The sequence below is a fragment of the Dictyostelium purpureum genome (genome assembly GCF_000190715.1).
Source record: "Dictyostelium purpureum unplaced genomic scaffold DICPUscaffold_5, whole genome shotgun sequence".
NCBI classification, from domain to species: domain Eukaryota; phylum Evosea; class Eumycetozoa; order Dictyosteliales; family Dictyosteliaceae; genus Dictyostelium; species Dictyostelium purpureum.
This window is the reverse complement of record NW_003519342.1, coordinates 123,783-140,101: the sequence shown is the minus strand read 5'-3', so window position 1 is coordinate 140,101 and position 16,319 is coordinate 123,783. Positions and strand designations below refer to the sequence as shown.

Below are 16,319 nucleotides of genomic sequence, written 5' to 3'. Positions count from 1 at the left end.
CTTATGACGAGATCATGATGAAGGGTGTTGTTGCCCTCGCAACTGAACCTGAATCCAAAGATGATTGTCTGGAAAGATTGTCCGCATTAAATGCCTTCCTCAGACCAGTATTGATTACGGAGGTATCGTTGGACAAATTAAAAGTTAGATGGTGTATTTTCTGCTTTTCCAGAATAGTACCAGAAGTTTGTAGAAATGAATTAATATTTTATTTGGAAAGAAATACAGATAAAACGAATACTCTCACCAATATCAGAAATTGTGTCAGGGACTACATCGAAGATGGTCGCATTGATCATGCCTTCGGTTACCGAAAATATAAACAATTCCGTTACTAACCATAACAAGGGAGCCAAGTTCACCCGACTATCTTAATGGTAGCGTTAAAAATTCATTAAATAAATCTATTGATAATAAATCAATTTTTAAAATATCATATCGTTTAGATTCTACCATGGTACATTATTAATAGTAAATAATGATTTATAGAATTTGTTAATAAAAAATTATTAATTAATAAAAAAAATAATAAACAAAAGACACATTAATTTAAATTTGTTTATTTTATTTTTAGCTATTAAAAAATAAATTATTTAAAAAGTTAACTCCTTTATCACAATCACCCAATACTACAACATCTCTTAAACCTCTTGATTCTATTTTTATATCATCATTGTTATTTTGTGATTGGTTCAATAGGTCATTTGTGTTCCTGAATGGTCCAGTTGATTCAAAATTGATAAGAACTCTAGGTATATCAATTTTAACATCGTTTAATAAACCAGAAAAAGGATAAACTTGAAGTGAGGTACCTAAAACAAATAGACAATCGCACTCTCTGAAATCTGAAATTGAATATCTCTTGAATTCTATTGGTAATTTTTCACCAAAAAATACAACACCTGGTCTAATAATTTCTCTACAGGATGATTCCTTGCAATATGGTAGCCCACCTCTTCCTATTTCTAACCAAATTTCATTTTTATCATATTCTTTTTTACAATTTGAACAATACCAATTATTAAATGATCCATGTGCATGAACAATTAATTCATCTGGTGTACCAGATCTTTCCTGTAGTGGGTCAACATTTTGAGTATAGTTCCTTAAAAGTAATCCCTTATCTGCAAGTTGATTTATAAATTTATGTGATTGGGTTGGTTTAACTAGACTATCTCCATTTGCGGTTGGGTAGAAATGTTTTTTTAATGTTTCAAAAAATAATTCGGGGTTCTCTCTTAGTACCTCCAAAGAGAATGAAAACTGTTGGTTTCTATTCAACAAGCCATCTTTTGTTCTATAAGGTGGAATTCCAGCATTGGCGGAAATACCTGATCCGGTTAAACAAATGATTCTCTTTATTTCCCCATTTTTGATTTTATCACCAATTGATTTCAATCGTTCTAAACCAATTTTATGTAATTCTTCTTTATCTATAGTATATACACTGCTTTGATCTTGATTTTGGTTTATTTCTTTTTTCTTTTCTGTGTTAAATCCATTTAAATATGCTGGGTAGTTGAGTTTAGTGTGCTGATATAAAGCATCATATACTTGTTTTGCATGTTTATTATTATATGCTTGATGTAAAGCACTCCAGCCATGTTTATTTTCTATTGTTGGATCGGCACCATTTTTTAATAAAAACTCAACAAGTTCCAATACATTTGGTTCGTTGCATGCAAGTACATGTAGTGGTGTTGCACCGCCATTGTCTGTTTGATTTAAATCGGCATTACCATTGTAGTGGAGGGTCTTTATACAGTTTAAATTTTTTTCAATATCTTTGGACATAGAACAATTGCAGCATAGATGTAGGGGTGATGAACCATCTTTATCTTTTAGATTTGCTAATTTGATATTCATTTCTACAAAAGCAGTGATTGCTTGATAATTTGATCTGATAGATGCTTCATGAATTGGAGTATTCCCATAACGATTGAATGCTTCACTATTGGTACCATTATCAATTAGATATTTAATAATTTTGACATTATTTGTATTTGCAGCACAGTGTAGAGCATTTGAATTATCCTTTTTAAAGCTATTGACATCGGCCCCATATAATACTAAGCTTGCTAAAAGTGAGTAGTTATCTCTTAACACACACATTATAAATGGGGAAACCCCATTTGCATTATACTGGTCTATAAATCTTTGAAACTCGTCTATTGAATAGTTTTCACTGTAATAAACTAATAGTGCATTTGCAATATCAGTATGGTTGTTGGTAATTGCCATTAATAGAGGTGTTTCCATTTCATTTGATAATGCTGATATTGGAGGCATTTTATTGGTTGCAATCATCATTTCCACAATATCTAAATAACCATTACTAGAAGCTATATGTAAAGCTGTATAGCCTTTATCTATTGTTTGAGTTGAAAAATCAATATTATTCTCTAACAAATATTCAGTTACAGATTTACATTTATTTGATACTGAAACATGCAAAGCATTCCACCCAATTGAATCTGTAAAATTAATGTTATTATTTTCTATAGATAAATAAACTTCAATTATAAACTAAAGAAATATTAAAAAAAAAAAAAAAAATAAAAAGTTAATTTTAAATTTTAATTTTTATTTTTAATTTTTTATTTTTAATTTTTAATTTTTTCCTTACATAATCGTTTAAATAGGCACCAATTAATAAATCATTCCATTCCTTTGGATATTGACTATAGTCTATTTTTTTCTTTCTTAAATTTCTTCCACCAAATATTTTATAAAAAGGTATAAGAGTCAAATAAAGTATAGGTAGTACAGTTATAAAATATAAAAATAATAATATTTTATTTTTAATCATTTTTTTATAAATAATTAATGATTTTGATTTTTATCAAAAATTAATTTATAAAAAACAAAATTATTTTTTTAAAATTTTTTTTTTAATTTTTTTTAATTTTTTTTTTCTTTGAATTTATTTTAAAGAATCCAACATGTGGTATATTATTTATTTTAAAATAATTAAAGGAATAACAAACCACAAATATTTGAAATATATATAAGATATATATAAATATATAAGATATGAATAAATATTTATTAATATATATTCTATATGTGTATAGTTTTTTTTTAAAATTATATTCAAACTTTAAATTATTTTATATTTAATCAAAAAATTTTAAACTTTAATCCAAATCAAAATTTCTTTGGAATAATAATATTATTTATAATTAGTATTGTTATAATAATATTTTGGTGTGTTTATTAAAAAAAATTGGGGAGAATATTTGTATTTTAAAATATCCGATAAAAATCTGATTAGATTTTTTTAAAGATTTTTATAGGAATAGGAGTTTAATATTTATTTTATTTTTGATTAGCTTTTTTTTTTTTATTTTTTTTTTTATTTCTTATAACCTTATTTTTATTCACAATGAAAATAAAATTTATTTTTTTACTAATTATTACTTATTTTATCGATAGTTTATATTGTTATATAATTAAAAATGTAGATACACGAAATATTACAAGTGCATACTTAATTCAAGGTACCCAATGTGATTTTTATTCTACTATATATTGTTCAGTAACACAATTGGGGGAGCAATGTGATACTTTAAATTACTCATTTCCACCATTAATACCAAGTGTAACAAAAAATGGTACTACTTCAGTATTTAACTTAATGTGGAAAATTCCTGTTAGTGAAACAGCAATTTATATTAACTCGATATATGTTTTTACTCTAAGTTGCATACGTAAGATTTTTACTATACTCATTATATATCTATAATAAATTTATTAATAGTTTTTTTTTTTTAGAAATTAGTATTGATGATCTAACATTCAAACCTTTTAGTAAAGGATATTATTTAGAACCCAATATTTATAAAAAAATTGTAACTTATAGTGCTATATACCAAGTGCAATTGCCAGCTAGGAAAGATAAAACACCTTTAAAAATTTCAGGTTCTTGTGTTGGAATACCGGATTGTGTATTAGAATGGATAAGCGGCGATAAATATAAAGTAGGAACCAAAGAAACAATAAGTAATATGTATGATTTATCTTCTATAAAAGTAGCAATCAATATCCAAGGTACTACTAAGGAATTTGATTTTGGTTCTATATATAGCGGTATGTAAAATAATAATGTAATAATACTGAGAATAATTAAAATTATTAATATTAAATTTTAATCAGATGTTTATGATAGTGTTTATGGTTTTAAAGTGTATCAAGAAGGAAGTTTAGCTACATCTTTTCTTTATACAGGTGATGTTCTTTCTTTTAAATCCAATACAACAGTATACAAAACCTCATATTTAATCAGTAAAAACAATGACCCAAGATCATCTCATTTTTTCCCAGTCTATGGGGATGGAAATTCTACAACCTATTTTTATTCAGTTCCAAACTGTGAAACTGTATCAATTGATGTTTATTATAGAAGTGGACCAATTGTTTTAAAGAGTGATCAATCATTTGATTTTCAAAAAAGTTCATGTGGTATGTAAAGAATTTTAATGTTGTATAATTACTCTTTTCTTTTTATTAATAAAAATAACAAAAAAAAAAAATAGAAAATTTTCCCGGTTTATATTCAAATGGAGTTGCTAATTCTTTGGATCTAGGTACTAATGGTATTTCAAATATTGTAAATATTGGATATTCTGATTCCAGATTTATAGTTTTCCCACCAATTGAGGTTGAAGTTTTGGGGATATCAACAACTACCCAGTATCCATTTGGTTTTGTTTTTTCAAACTCAACAGGCTCTCAATTTAGCTATGACATTCCTTACAAAATTATATTGAGAAATAGTGATAATTTAATTAAATTTATATCTTCATTTGATTCTACTGGTTCAAATATAAATATTAGAACATTTGGTAAGTTATTTATTAATAATAAAAAATATTCTATAAATTGTTTTAACTTTTATTTTTTATTGTAGGCACTTATGCTTTGGCAAGAAACCCCAAAATTACAAAAATAGAAGAAATCTATTTAATGAATGGTCTCTATTTGTATAGATTCCAAGCTGACACATCTTATGGGTTTTCTTATATAAAAATAAATTCATTAGAAAGAGTAGGTTTTGGATCTTCCCTCAATGGCGATTTATATCAAGGAGAATATGAAGTAGCTACTTCATCTTTAATTGACATTATAATTCAAATTAGTGATGTTTATGAAGGAAGTGATCAGGTTACTTATGCTTCACTTATTTCTATTGAACCAGAATTACAAATTTTTTCAAAAAAAAATTTTAAAGTTTGTAAGTTTTGATTTTATTTAAAAATAAATAAAAAAATTTTAACTAACCTTTTTTTATTAAAAAGTCGACGTTTTCTCAATTAAAAATGTATCATATTTATATAATGATATAGATGTTTCAAATCGTAGACATTACAATGTATTCTATTTTAATTATAGTGATATACCAAGAGAGACACTTTTTACAATGATACCAACTGATTTATCAGTTTTTTCACCAGTTTTCGAATTTGACTTAAGAAAAGGTGTTCATTCATTCTATTCGACTTATAACACAGATATTCAAATGTTTCAAATCGAATTTTATATTGATGCAAATGTTGGTATGTTTGACTTTTTTTTATTTGTAAATGGGGTTTCTTTAAGTTCAATGGTATTTGATACACAATTAAGAGTTAAAAATAAGGGTAAGTAATTTATGAATAAAAAAATAAAGTAGTTTAAAAATTTATTAATTCATTTATTTATAATTATAGAAATGGATTTACAGGGACCAATAATTAAATCACTCACTAAAATCACTCCAAGTTTAATGAATGTAACAAATAACTTTGATAAAGTTGGTTTTAGAATGACAATTGAGGATTCAACTAATGGTTTTGACTATGGCTATGTTGTTTTCAAAGGAGCAAAAGATTCTGGTTTATACAATATTTCATTTAATTTTAATGATGTTAAACCAGGTGGCAATATTTTTTTAGGGGAGTATGATGTATTGTTTAATATATCATATCCTTGTACCACCCAATCTTATTTCGTATGGGAAACTTTATTGGTAGATAAGATGAATAGAAGGTCGTTTTTTTCTTATGATCCACCAAATCCAAAGTTAATAGGGGCAGCTAGTCCTTACATAAATTATATTAGTAGCTCCTCCAGACAACTTATTGTAACTTGTTCTCCAATATTACAACTAATCAAATCTCCAATTTTAAAATCGTTCAAAGCGTCCACTAATGAGATCGATGTTAGTAAAGCAAACAGAAATGTTACCTTTAATTTCTCTGCATCTGATCCAGAAACTGGTCTAAAATTAGATATGTATCCAATAGTTTATCTAAGTGCTAGTCAAAACCCAATGTTGGAATGTAAATCATCAATAGTAAAAATGAATAAAACCGATGCAAGCTATACATGCACAATAGAATTACCATTAGGTTATGCATATCCAAATCAAATTCTTATTTCAGTATATGGTTTTATAAATAATTATGCTTGCTCCAGAGGATATACCACCGCAGATTTAGTGAGTGGGAAGTTTGACTATGGCTACATAAACACTATTTTCCAAACTAACGACCCCGTTATTTCAAAACACTCCAGGATTTCAGAAAGAGGTGGTGATTTATTATTATTTGGTAGAGGTTTTTCTTCAGACTCAACTGCTTATATAACTTTCAATGATGGTACAACCAGTGTCATTAAAGCATCAACTTTTTATGCCACAACAGTTATATTTTCAAAGGTAAGAGGAACAACAAAACCATATAAAGTATATGTTAAATCAAATAATAAAGATTCAAATATTTTTACAGTAGTGCCAACTATATATGATTATGACATACATTTGGGACCAGTAGAACCACAAATACCAACAGAATCCCCAATACCAACTAATCAGCCACAAAAATGCTCAGGTAATCCAGTGTGTGGAGGTTCAAGCCAAGGAAAATGCATTGAAAATCAAGGTTGCGTATGTTTTTCACCATGGATCGGAATTGATTGTTCATCTCAAATTGTAATTATAGATCCACCAGCAGCAAATGATACATCACCAACCACAAATATCACATTACCAAGTAAAGATAGTAAAAACTCTACTGTTTCATATAAATCATTAATCACACTGGTTTCACTTCGAGAAATAAATATTTTTGGTGATATTGTTTTTAATAAACCATTTGAAACATGGAGAGTTTCACAATCAGATACCAACACATATGTTTATAATTCAAAATTAGAAATTATAAAGAATAACCAAACATCCTATACCAATGTAATAGTAACATTAAAATGGTTTATAAATGAAACTACAATATCTTTTGCAAATGAAGAGCTGCTAATGAATCCATCAACAATGAAGTATACAGTGAGAATTAGTGATTATCCATTCGATAGCGTACTAAATCAATTGGAATTGGTCATGTCAGCTGTAATACAGTCAAATACTACCAAGGATATTTGTTCTGTTAGGGATTTTAGTGATACAACATCGGGTGACAATTCAAATTATCTAAAGATTCAAGTTGATAATCATTCACTCTATGGTAGATTCATTAAAAGAGGTATTATAGATTCAACAGTTAAATCTATTTCAAATGTACTACTAGATAAACACATGAACCCTATAAGCACAACCAATCAATTACAGTCATATATTGGTATTCGAATACCAAACTATAAAGAAAACGTTATTTTAGATCCAGATTTTTCGGTTTTAGTCGATTCGAATGCAGCATCATCCAAGTCAGGTTCAATTTGTTCCAATTCATCTAAATTATCAAATGCTAAAATTGCTGGTATAGTAGTAGGTTGTGCCGCCTTTTTATCCATCATAATTATAATAGTCATTTACCACATATTAAACAAAAATAAAAACAAAAAGTTTTTTGATAATATGAATTTGAAAATGAAGGAAATGAAGAATGTAAATTAAAAAAAAAAAAACCTTATAAATTCAGATAACTAAAAAATAAATAAAGATTTATTTTCATCTCGATAATTTTATTAAAAGTGTAAACATTCTCTTAAAATAAGAGATTGTAATAAATATGTAATAAATAACAAAAATGTAAAAAAAAAGATGTGTTTATTTATAAATTTTGTTTTTTATTATTTTAAATTTTTATTTTTTATTTTTTATTTTTTATTAAAGACTAAAGAGTAAATTTACTCTTTAGTTTTTATTTTTTTACTCTATTATAAAATCCAAGAATGTTAATAAAAAACTTTGGGTATTTTCTTTGTGGTACAAATGAAATATCTTTTGATAAATTTGAATATCTTCTATTGTATACAAGTGGTGAAGGAATTGATACGAGTTACTTTACTGTAATAGATGGTAGGATTGTTAAGTTAAATATATTTTTGCTGCAAATTACTAATTATTTTATTTCTATTATTACTATTATTTATTACTAGAGCGTGATGGAAAGAAAGATAACAATTCTATAAACAAAAAAAGAGATGCTACTACAAATGAAAAAATATTTAAAAGTGATGGTGATTGTAAAAGTCCCTTGAAAAAAAGATCATCTTATATCGACCCTTTCTTTAAAGAAACATTTTTATCAAACACTTTAAATAATGTTATAAACAAAAGCAATATAAATGGATACTGTTACAAATCAAATGATGAACATAAAAAACTCAGAAGAATGAGGAGGATAGAAAGAAGAAAAAGAAAAAGAGAAATATCTGAAAATAGAATGAGAAATATTAAAATAAAATTGAAATATTTAAAAAGTACAACTATTGTAAAAATTGGTGATATATGTAAAGTGGTCTATTAAATAATATAATAAAATGTTTGTTTTTTTTATATCTAAATATTTCTTATATATTTATTTATTAATATTTGCAGCTATTATTGTGAAAAGAAAAAAAAATCATTGTGATTATAGAAAAAAAAAATTTTAATTTAAATAAAAAAAATTTTAATTTTTTTTTTTTTTTTTTTGGATATTAATTTTTTTTTTTATTTGAACATGTGTAACTTTTTTTAAATATATTTTTTTATTCAACGAATTTATCAAAGATTTTATTTATAAATATTATTGTAAAAATTATAAAAAAAAAAAATGGTTTATACAAATTTTTTTTTTTTTTTTTTGTTTTGTTTTAAAAATTATTAATTAAAAAAAAAATGAATATAATAAATATTGTTTTATATTTATTTATAGTTTATTTTATATACTCTGGTGTAGGTATATTTAGATTTTTTTAAAATATTTAGATTTTATATTTATATATATTCATATTATATCTTTATATTTAGTATAATAAAATTAAAAAAATTCATACAAAAGAATTAAAAGGTCCTTTCGCAATACCAATTTTAGGCAATTTACATCAACTTGGTAAATATGGATTACCACATCATACATTAACAGAATTTCATAAAAAATATGGCCCAATTTATAGAGTTTTTTTTGGTGATGTTTACACTGTTGTAATTAATGATCCAAAAATAATTAGAGAGATATGTATGGATCATCATGAAACTATTGGTAGAAATAGACCTGTAACACCATCATTTAGATATGCCCAAAATGGTAATGGAATATCAACATCAAACGAACAGTGGCAAAGGAATCGTGAAATTGTACAAAATGCATTAAAAAGAGGTGCCTCTACTAAAAAGATTTACGAAATGTTGGATGGTCAAGTATCCGAATTAATCAAGTCAATGAAGAAATTTGAAGAATCTGGGGAACCTTTTGAAATTCATCTATATGCCCACCGTTACACTTTGGCAACAATGTTCAAATATATTTTCAATGAAGATGTAGACTATAATCAAGATATTAACCAAAGCAAAATAGCAGAGTTGAATGGACCACTAGCAGAGATATTCAAAGACCTCTCATCTGGTAAATTAGGTGACTTTATTTATATTCTTGCACCAATCTATTATCTTTATCTTTGTTTTACAGAGAAAAATGTAAAAAATTTAAAAAATTATATGAAAGAGAAATATAATCAACATCTATCCACTTACCAACAAGATGACCCAAGAGATTTATTAGATATATTAATTAAAGAATATGGAAGTGAAAAAAATCAAATAGATGCAATAATTGGGGTAATATTCGATCTCTTTTTGGCAGGTAGTGATACTGTAAGTTTATTTAATAAAGATCTTTATAGCATAAATAAAAAGTAGTTCTAACAATATTTTTTATAAATTTAGGCAGCTGCATCAATTGAATGGTTTACATTAAGAATGTGTAATAATTTAGATATTCAGGATAAGGTTTATAATGAAATTAAAAGTGTTGTTGGTGACAGGGGGTTTGTAAAGTTGACAGACAGACCTTCAACACCATTTTTAAATGCAGTTATCAAAGAATCATTAAGATATTCACCAGTAGGTCCATTTGGATTACCCAAATATTGTGTCACTGATGTAATGGTTGGGGGTCACTTTATTCCTAAAAATTCGCAAATCCTATTTAATTACAGAGGTTTAGGTTTTAATGAAGAATATTTTGAAAATCCTCATCAATTTGACCCATTAAGATTCCTCAATCAAAATAATGATGCTTATATACCTTTTGGCTTGGGTGATAGAAATTGTAAGTATAATATAAAATTTAAAATTATTATTAAAAACTATACTAATATAAATTCAATTTTAATATTAAAGGTGTTGGTCAAGATTTAGCTAGCAGTGAATTGTACCTTGCATTTGCAAATATCGTCCTAAACTTCAATTTAACATCTTTAGATGGTAAACCTATTGATGACACCGAAAACTTTGGCCTCACACTAAAGCCAAATAAATTTAAAATCAACTTAAAATCAAGAAACTTAAAAAATTAAATAAAAAAAAATAAAAAATAGATTTTAAATTCTATTACTATTTTATTCATTTTTAAATTATTTGAATAAAATTTAAAAAAAATATTTTATTTGATTGGTTTGGTTGTTTTGGCAGATGGTTTGCTGATTTTAACCTTATTCGTGGCGAATGGAATGTTATCAAATCATAATGTCACTAGATAATGTTGAAGTGATTTTTTCAGGATCATACTGCTTTTTTGGGAGATAAATTGATTCGGTGTAGGGTTTTTTTCTTTTTTTTTAATCATTTCAAAAACATTTCAAATTAAAAAATCAAAGCGAAGTCATAATTATAGTGAAGTCTTTCTGCTTCTGGTAGGTTTAATCTCCTCATTTTCTACCAATTCATATGATGTAAAATTGGGTATAGCAAAAATATTCGTATCGTTCTAATGGTGGTGCGATAATTTTTTCTTCAGGTGTATTTTGAAAAGTTGATAAATTTGAGATTTTTTTTAATTTTATCTTTAGTTTTGGAATTGCTACAGTGATCTTCCAAATCATCGAAATCTCCAGGTGCTTCAGATTTGATTCTTTTTGAAGATTTAGTTGACATTTTTTTACTTGGGCTAAAATAAAAAAATAAAAAAAATAAAAAAACAGTGTTGGAGAAATTGTGTCAAGCAATATAGAGGGTAGTCATATTGACCATGCATACAAAAATAACAACAAAGAATTTGGCAAATCCAATAATATCAGAAGTAATGGTAATTCCAGAGACTTCAATCCTGTTAACAATAACATAAAATAATAAGTCTTTTTTATTTATTATTTCACGCGATTTATTACATAAAAAAAAAAAAAAATAAAAACATAAATTTTTTAAAAAAAAAAAAAACATTGAAAATTTTAATAAATTTTTTATTAAAAATTTTATTAAAAAAAAAAGCAAAAAAATTAAAAAAAAAATTTTCACACAAAATTATCTATTTTATGCACAAAATATAAAATGAGTGTATTAATAGAAACAAATATTGGGGATATTGTAATTGACTTAAAGATAAAAGAATGTCCCAATACAGCTAAAAATTTTCTTAAATGTAAGTTTATAAAATTATTTTATTAAAAAAAAAAAAACAATGCTAATTTTTAATTTATATAGTATGTAAAATAAAATATTATAATTTTTGTATATTTTATAATGTACAAAAAGATTATTTAATAGAATGTGGTGACCCAACCAATACAGGTAAAAATGGTGAAAGTATATATGGTATTTTATATGGCAATGAAGCAAGATATTTTCAAGATGAAATTAAAAAGAATATAAATAATCACAGTTCACTAGGTACAGTGGCTATGGCCAACAAAGGAAAGGATTTGAATGATTCAAGATTTTATATTACTACTAAAGAGAATTTAGATCAGCTAAATGAAAAGCATACAGTTTTTGGACAGGTTGTAGAGGGTTTGGATGTGCTTGAAAAGATAAACTCGACATTTGTAGATGATGATAATAGACCATTGCAGAATATACGTATTTTACATACGATTATATTGGATGATCCGTTTTCAGATCCAAATGGTTTAGAGGTGCCTGACAAATCACCAAGTTTTAAAAAAGATTTTAATATAGATAACAGATTCGAAATAGATGACGATTTAGATAAAGAGAATCGTGGTAAATCAAAAGAAGAAATTCAAGAAGCAACCGAAGAGAAAGATGCAAGATCTAGATCTGAATTATTGGAAATGATTGGTGTATTACCTTCTGCTGATATTAGACCACCCGATCATGTATTGTTTGTTTGTAAATTAAATCCAACTACAGAATCTGAAGATTTAGAAATTGTATTCTCTCAATGTGGAACCATCAAAAGTTGTGAAGTAGTAAGAGATAAAGTTACTGGTGATTCATTGTGTTATGCTTTTGTGGAGTACTCTTCAAAAGAAGAATGTGAAAGAGCTTACTTAAAAATGGAAAATATTTTAATTGATGAAAGAAGAATTCATGTCGATTTTTGTCAATCTGTTGCAAAAGTTAATAATAATTCATTAAGTAAGTTTTCTTATAGTTTCAAAAAAAAAAAAAAAAAAAAAAAAAAAAAAAAAAAACTAACATTTCAATTTATTTATTAGGAAATTTCTTAACAAAAGGAAATACCAAAAATTTTAAAAATAATAACAGTGGAGGTATTAGCTATAACAACAAATATAATAGTAGTAGTAAATACTCTATTGATAAAACCTATCAATCACAATCAGGAACAAAAGGATATGATTATGTATATGACGATCAAGAAAGAGCTCCCAAAAAATCAAAATATCAAGATAATGGAGAAAATATCAAAAACAGAGAATATGACAAAAATAACAGAGATTATAAAGACAGGGATTACAGAGATGATAGAGATAGTAGAGATAATAGAGATAATAGAGATTATAGGGATCATAGGGATAAAAAAGATCATAGAGATAATAGAGATTATAGGGACAATAGGGACAATAAAGACTATAGGGACAACAGAGACTACAGGGACAATAGAGACTATAGGGACAATAGAGATAATAGAGAACGTGATCGTAATCGTGACAATCGCGATAGTAGAGATTATCGTAATAGAAGTGATACCAGGGACAGTAAAGATTATCGAGAACGAGATAGAGAAAGAGATTACTCAAGAAAAAATTAAAAGATTTTTTTTTTTTTAGTATTAACCAAATTCTTTTTTTTTTTTAATACAAAAATAAAGATAATTCATTTTTATTTATTTTTTCTAAAAATTATTCATAAACGATTAATCAATTAGATTTATTTTAAAAAGAAGAAATTAATTTTAACTTTATTTGTAAATTCTATTAGAAAAATAGATAGGATTTTAAGAATAAACTAATAAAAATAATAAAAATATATATTTACATATTATTTTCCTTTAATATTTTTTTTTCTTTTCTTTTATTAACATTTCTTACAAAATTTTTTTGTTTTTTAAAAAAAGGGGTTCAAATTACAAACAATAGAAGTAATAGTAAAATTAATATCTTCATTAGATATTACAATAGTTACACGTCTTCTTTTAAAATAGATATAATATATTATCATCATTAATTTTAAGCATATGAAATAAAATATAATAAATAAAAAAATAAAAATTCTATTTTATATACAGATAAAAAAAAATGATTAATTAAAATTTTATAAATTTAAATATATTATAATAATGATAATAATTATTATATTTAATAAAAAGTAATAATAAAATATTAATAATGGGCTCTTTTTATAATTTTTTTCAAAATAATAATAATTGGAAAATGGATGGTAGAAATAAACAATAAAATAAATTATAACATTTGCAGAAATACAAAAAAAATTTAAATGGTAAATAATAGAAAATTTTTACAACTAATTTGTTGTTTTCTTTTTTTTTTTTTTTTTTTGTTGTTGTTATAATTATCGTATATTTTTTTTTTTTTTTTTTTTTTTTTTTTTTTTTGTTAAATTAGTACCAATTAAAATATAGGTTCCTATTTACAATCACTATATATTATTATAGATCATCATCACTCCTATTCCCCCCCTACTAAAATTCCCCTATATATACTATCAGCTATGTAATAATTTATTAGAAAAAAACAAAACATTTTTATAATATTCGAAAAAAAAAAAAAAAAAAATTACTTTATATTTTCCATAAATTAATTTATTTATAGAGTTCAAAACAACAACAATAAATTATATCTGTTATTGGGTGGGGTAAAATTTGTTTTTTCATTTTTTTATTTATTTATTTAATAATTGTAATAATATAAAATATATGTGAATTTGGTTGTGATGAAAAAAAAAAAAAAAAAAAGAGATCTATTTATAATACTATAAATTTTTATTTTACCACACAATTGGTTTATATAATACTACTACACACAATTTCTCAATTTTTACACACAAGTATAAATAAAAACATTAACAAATAATCAAAAAAAAAAACATTAAAAAAATTCACACACAGACTTTATTTATAACATCATTCTAAATTTATTTTCAAAAAAAAAGTTTAATCTGTGTGTGAATGAAAAAAAAAAAATTAATATGAGTATTAATATAATTTTATATTATTGCCTCCAATGGATACAATGATTGGAGATTTAGCCATATGGAATCAATTTAAAATAGTTATAGTATAATATAGAGTTTTTTTCTTTTTATATATCTTTTTAAAATTTTTTTTTTTTGGTGTGGTGTTGTATAAATTTTAATTGTGTTTTTTAATTTTTTTAAAATTTACAGTTATACAAATCATTTTAAATCATATAAAGTTTTAAAAGTGAAAAAATTTACTTTAATATTCCAAATTTAGTCATATGAATGAAAAATCATTACACCCAAAAATATATAATACAAATATAACAACAACTCATATCAAATTGTTAGTTATCATATTAAATTATAAAATCAATTTCTTAAAGAAACTTAACAATAATAAATACAAAGTTATTTTATTTTAAACTCACCCACACTTAAAAATAAACACCCACACACAAAAAAAAAAAACACCCATTATACCCCACTATACAATCATTTCATTAAGATATATAAAACACAGTTTTACAACCACCTCCCCCCTTTAACACACATTACTATTTTTTTTTTTTTTAATCATACAATACCACTATTTTTATTTTAATCAAAAATAACAATAGTAATGGTACCAATAACAACACACACACAAAAAAAAAAAATAACAATAAACACATACACACAATAATATTGATTAATGGTGATACTATATTTAAATAACTAATAACCATTGAATCGTCTCATAGTCTTATTTCAGTGTATCAACATCTAAACAAATTATTATAGTATTTATATTGAAAAGGTATTAAATTCGCACTATATATTTTTAAATTATATAAATTACACACAAATACACCCACACATTCACATGTTGTATAATAGTATCAACAACATATATATTTTTCAATTCAGTATCATGTTATAATTGATCAATTATAATAGTAGTAGTATGCGGATACTAAAAAGGCTCAAAATTTGTATTTAAAAAAAAATATATTAATTAAATTTATTTAAAAATTATTATTATTATATTATTTTTTTTAATAATAATAATATTTTTTTGAACTTGAGAAAGTCAAATTTATTTTTTTTTCTATTTTTTTTAATCAAAATTATTTTATTAATACTAATATTATTTATTATTATTAAGTTATTTTATTATTTTGTATTTAGGTACAGAAATATAACAATAATAAAGGTAAGTTGTAAATTTAATAATTGTTTTTTTAAAAATTATATACTTTTTTTTTTTTTATTTTATTTATTTTCTTAAAACAAATCATATATTAACATTTATTTTCAATTTGTTTTTTTTAACTAAAATAAAATTTAATCTTTCAAATTAATTCATTAATACTAATTCAAAATTTTATAGAAAGAATAATTTAAAAAAAAAAAAAAAAAAAAAAAAAAATAATAATAATAATAATAATAATAATAATAATAATAGAAAAAATAATTATAGAAAAAATAGGTAAGTTAACTATATTAAATATTTTTTATA

At 24.1% G+C, this 16,319-nt stretch overlaps 4 protein-coding genes across 4 annotated transcripts in view; 3 read left to right on the top strand and 1 right to left on the bottom strand.

The window, feature by feature from the left end:
• Positions 1 to 570: 570 nt before the first annotated feature.
• On the bottom strand, positions 571 to 2,809 carry DICPUDRAFT_25545 (uncharacterized protein; the record flags this gene model as incomplete). The annotated part of the gene is made up of 2 exons (XM_003283224.1): positions 571 to 2,526; positions 2,627 to 2,809. The coding sequence occupies 2 exons, from the start codon at positions 2,807 to 2,809 to the stop codon at positions 571 to 573; spliced, it is 2,139 nt and encodes a 712-aa protein (XP_003283272.1).
• Positions 2,810 to 3,385: 576 nt separating this feature from the next.
• Positions 3,386 to 10,776, top strand: DICPUDRAFT_146927 (uncharacterized protein; the record flags this gene model as incomplete). Its single annotated transcript, XM_003283239.1, has 10 exons — positions 3,386 to 3,710; positions 3,775 to 4,089; positions 4,156 to 4,461; positions 4,536 to 4,844; positions 4,910 to 5,233; positions 5,298 to 5,639; positions 5,709 to 7,759; positions 9,230 to 10,072; positions 10,145 to 10,529; positions 10,601 to 10,776. The coding sequence occupies 10 exons, from the start codon at positions 3,386 to 3,388 to the stop codon at positions 10,774 to 10,776; spliced, it is 5,376 nt and encodes a 1,791-aa protein (XP_003283287.1).
• A 970-nt stretch (positions 10,777 to 11,746) lies between these two features.
• DICPUDRAFT_85776 (uncharacterized protein) lies at positions 11,747 to 12,876 on the top strand (the record flags this gene model as incomplete). The annotated part of the gene is made up of 2 exons (XM_003283238.1): positions 11,747 to 11,837; positions 11,900 to 12,876. 2 exons carry the CDS (start codon positions 11,747 to 11,749, stop codon positions 12,874 to 12,876), a joined length of 1,068 nt encoding a protein of 355 aa, XP_003283286.1.
• A 2,223-nt stretch (positions 12,877 to 15,099) lies between these two features.
• Positions 15,100 to 16,319, top strand: part of DICPUDRAFT_96318 (uncharacterized protein) — a gene marked incomplete at its 5' end in the record, with an annotated part of 29,599 nt that continues 28,379 nt past the window's right edge. The window contains 3 exons of the mRNA XM_003283237.1: positions 15,100 to 15,228; positions 15,989 to 16,013; positions 16,266 to 16,289. Of these exons, the coding sequence (XP_003283285.1) occupies positions 15,100 to 15,228; positions 15,989 to 16,013; positions 16,266 to 16,289 (178 nt within the window). The remainder of the gene's footprint in view (positions 15,229 to 15,988; positions 16,014 to 16,265; positions 16,290 to 16,319) is intronic.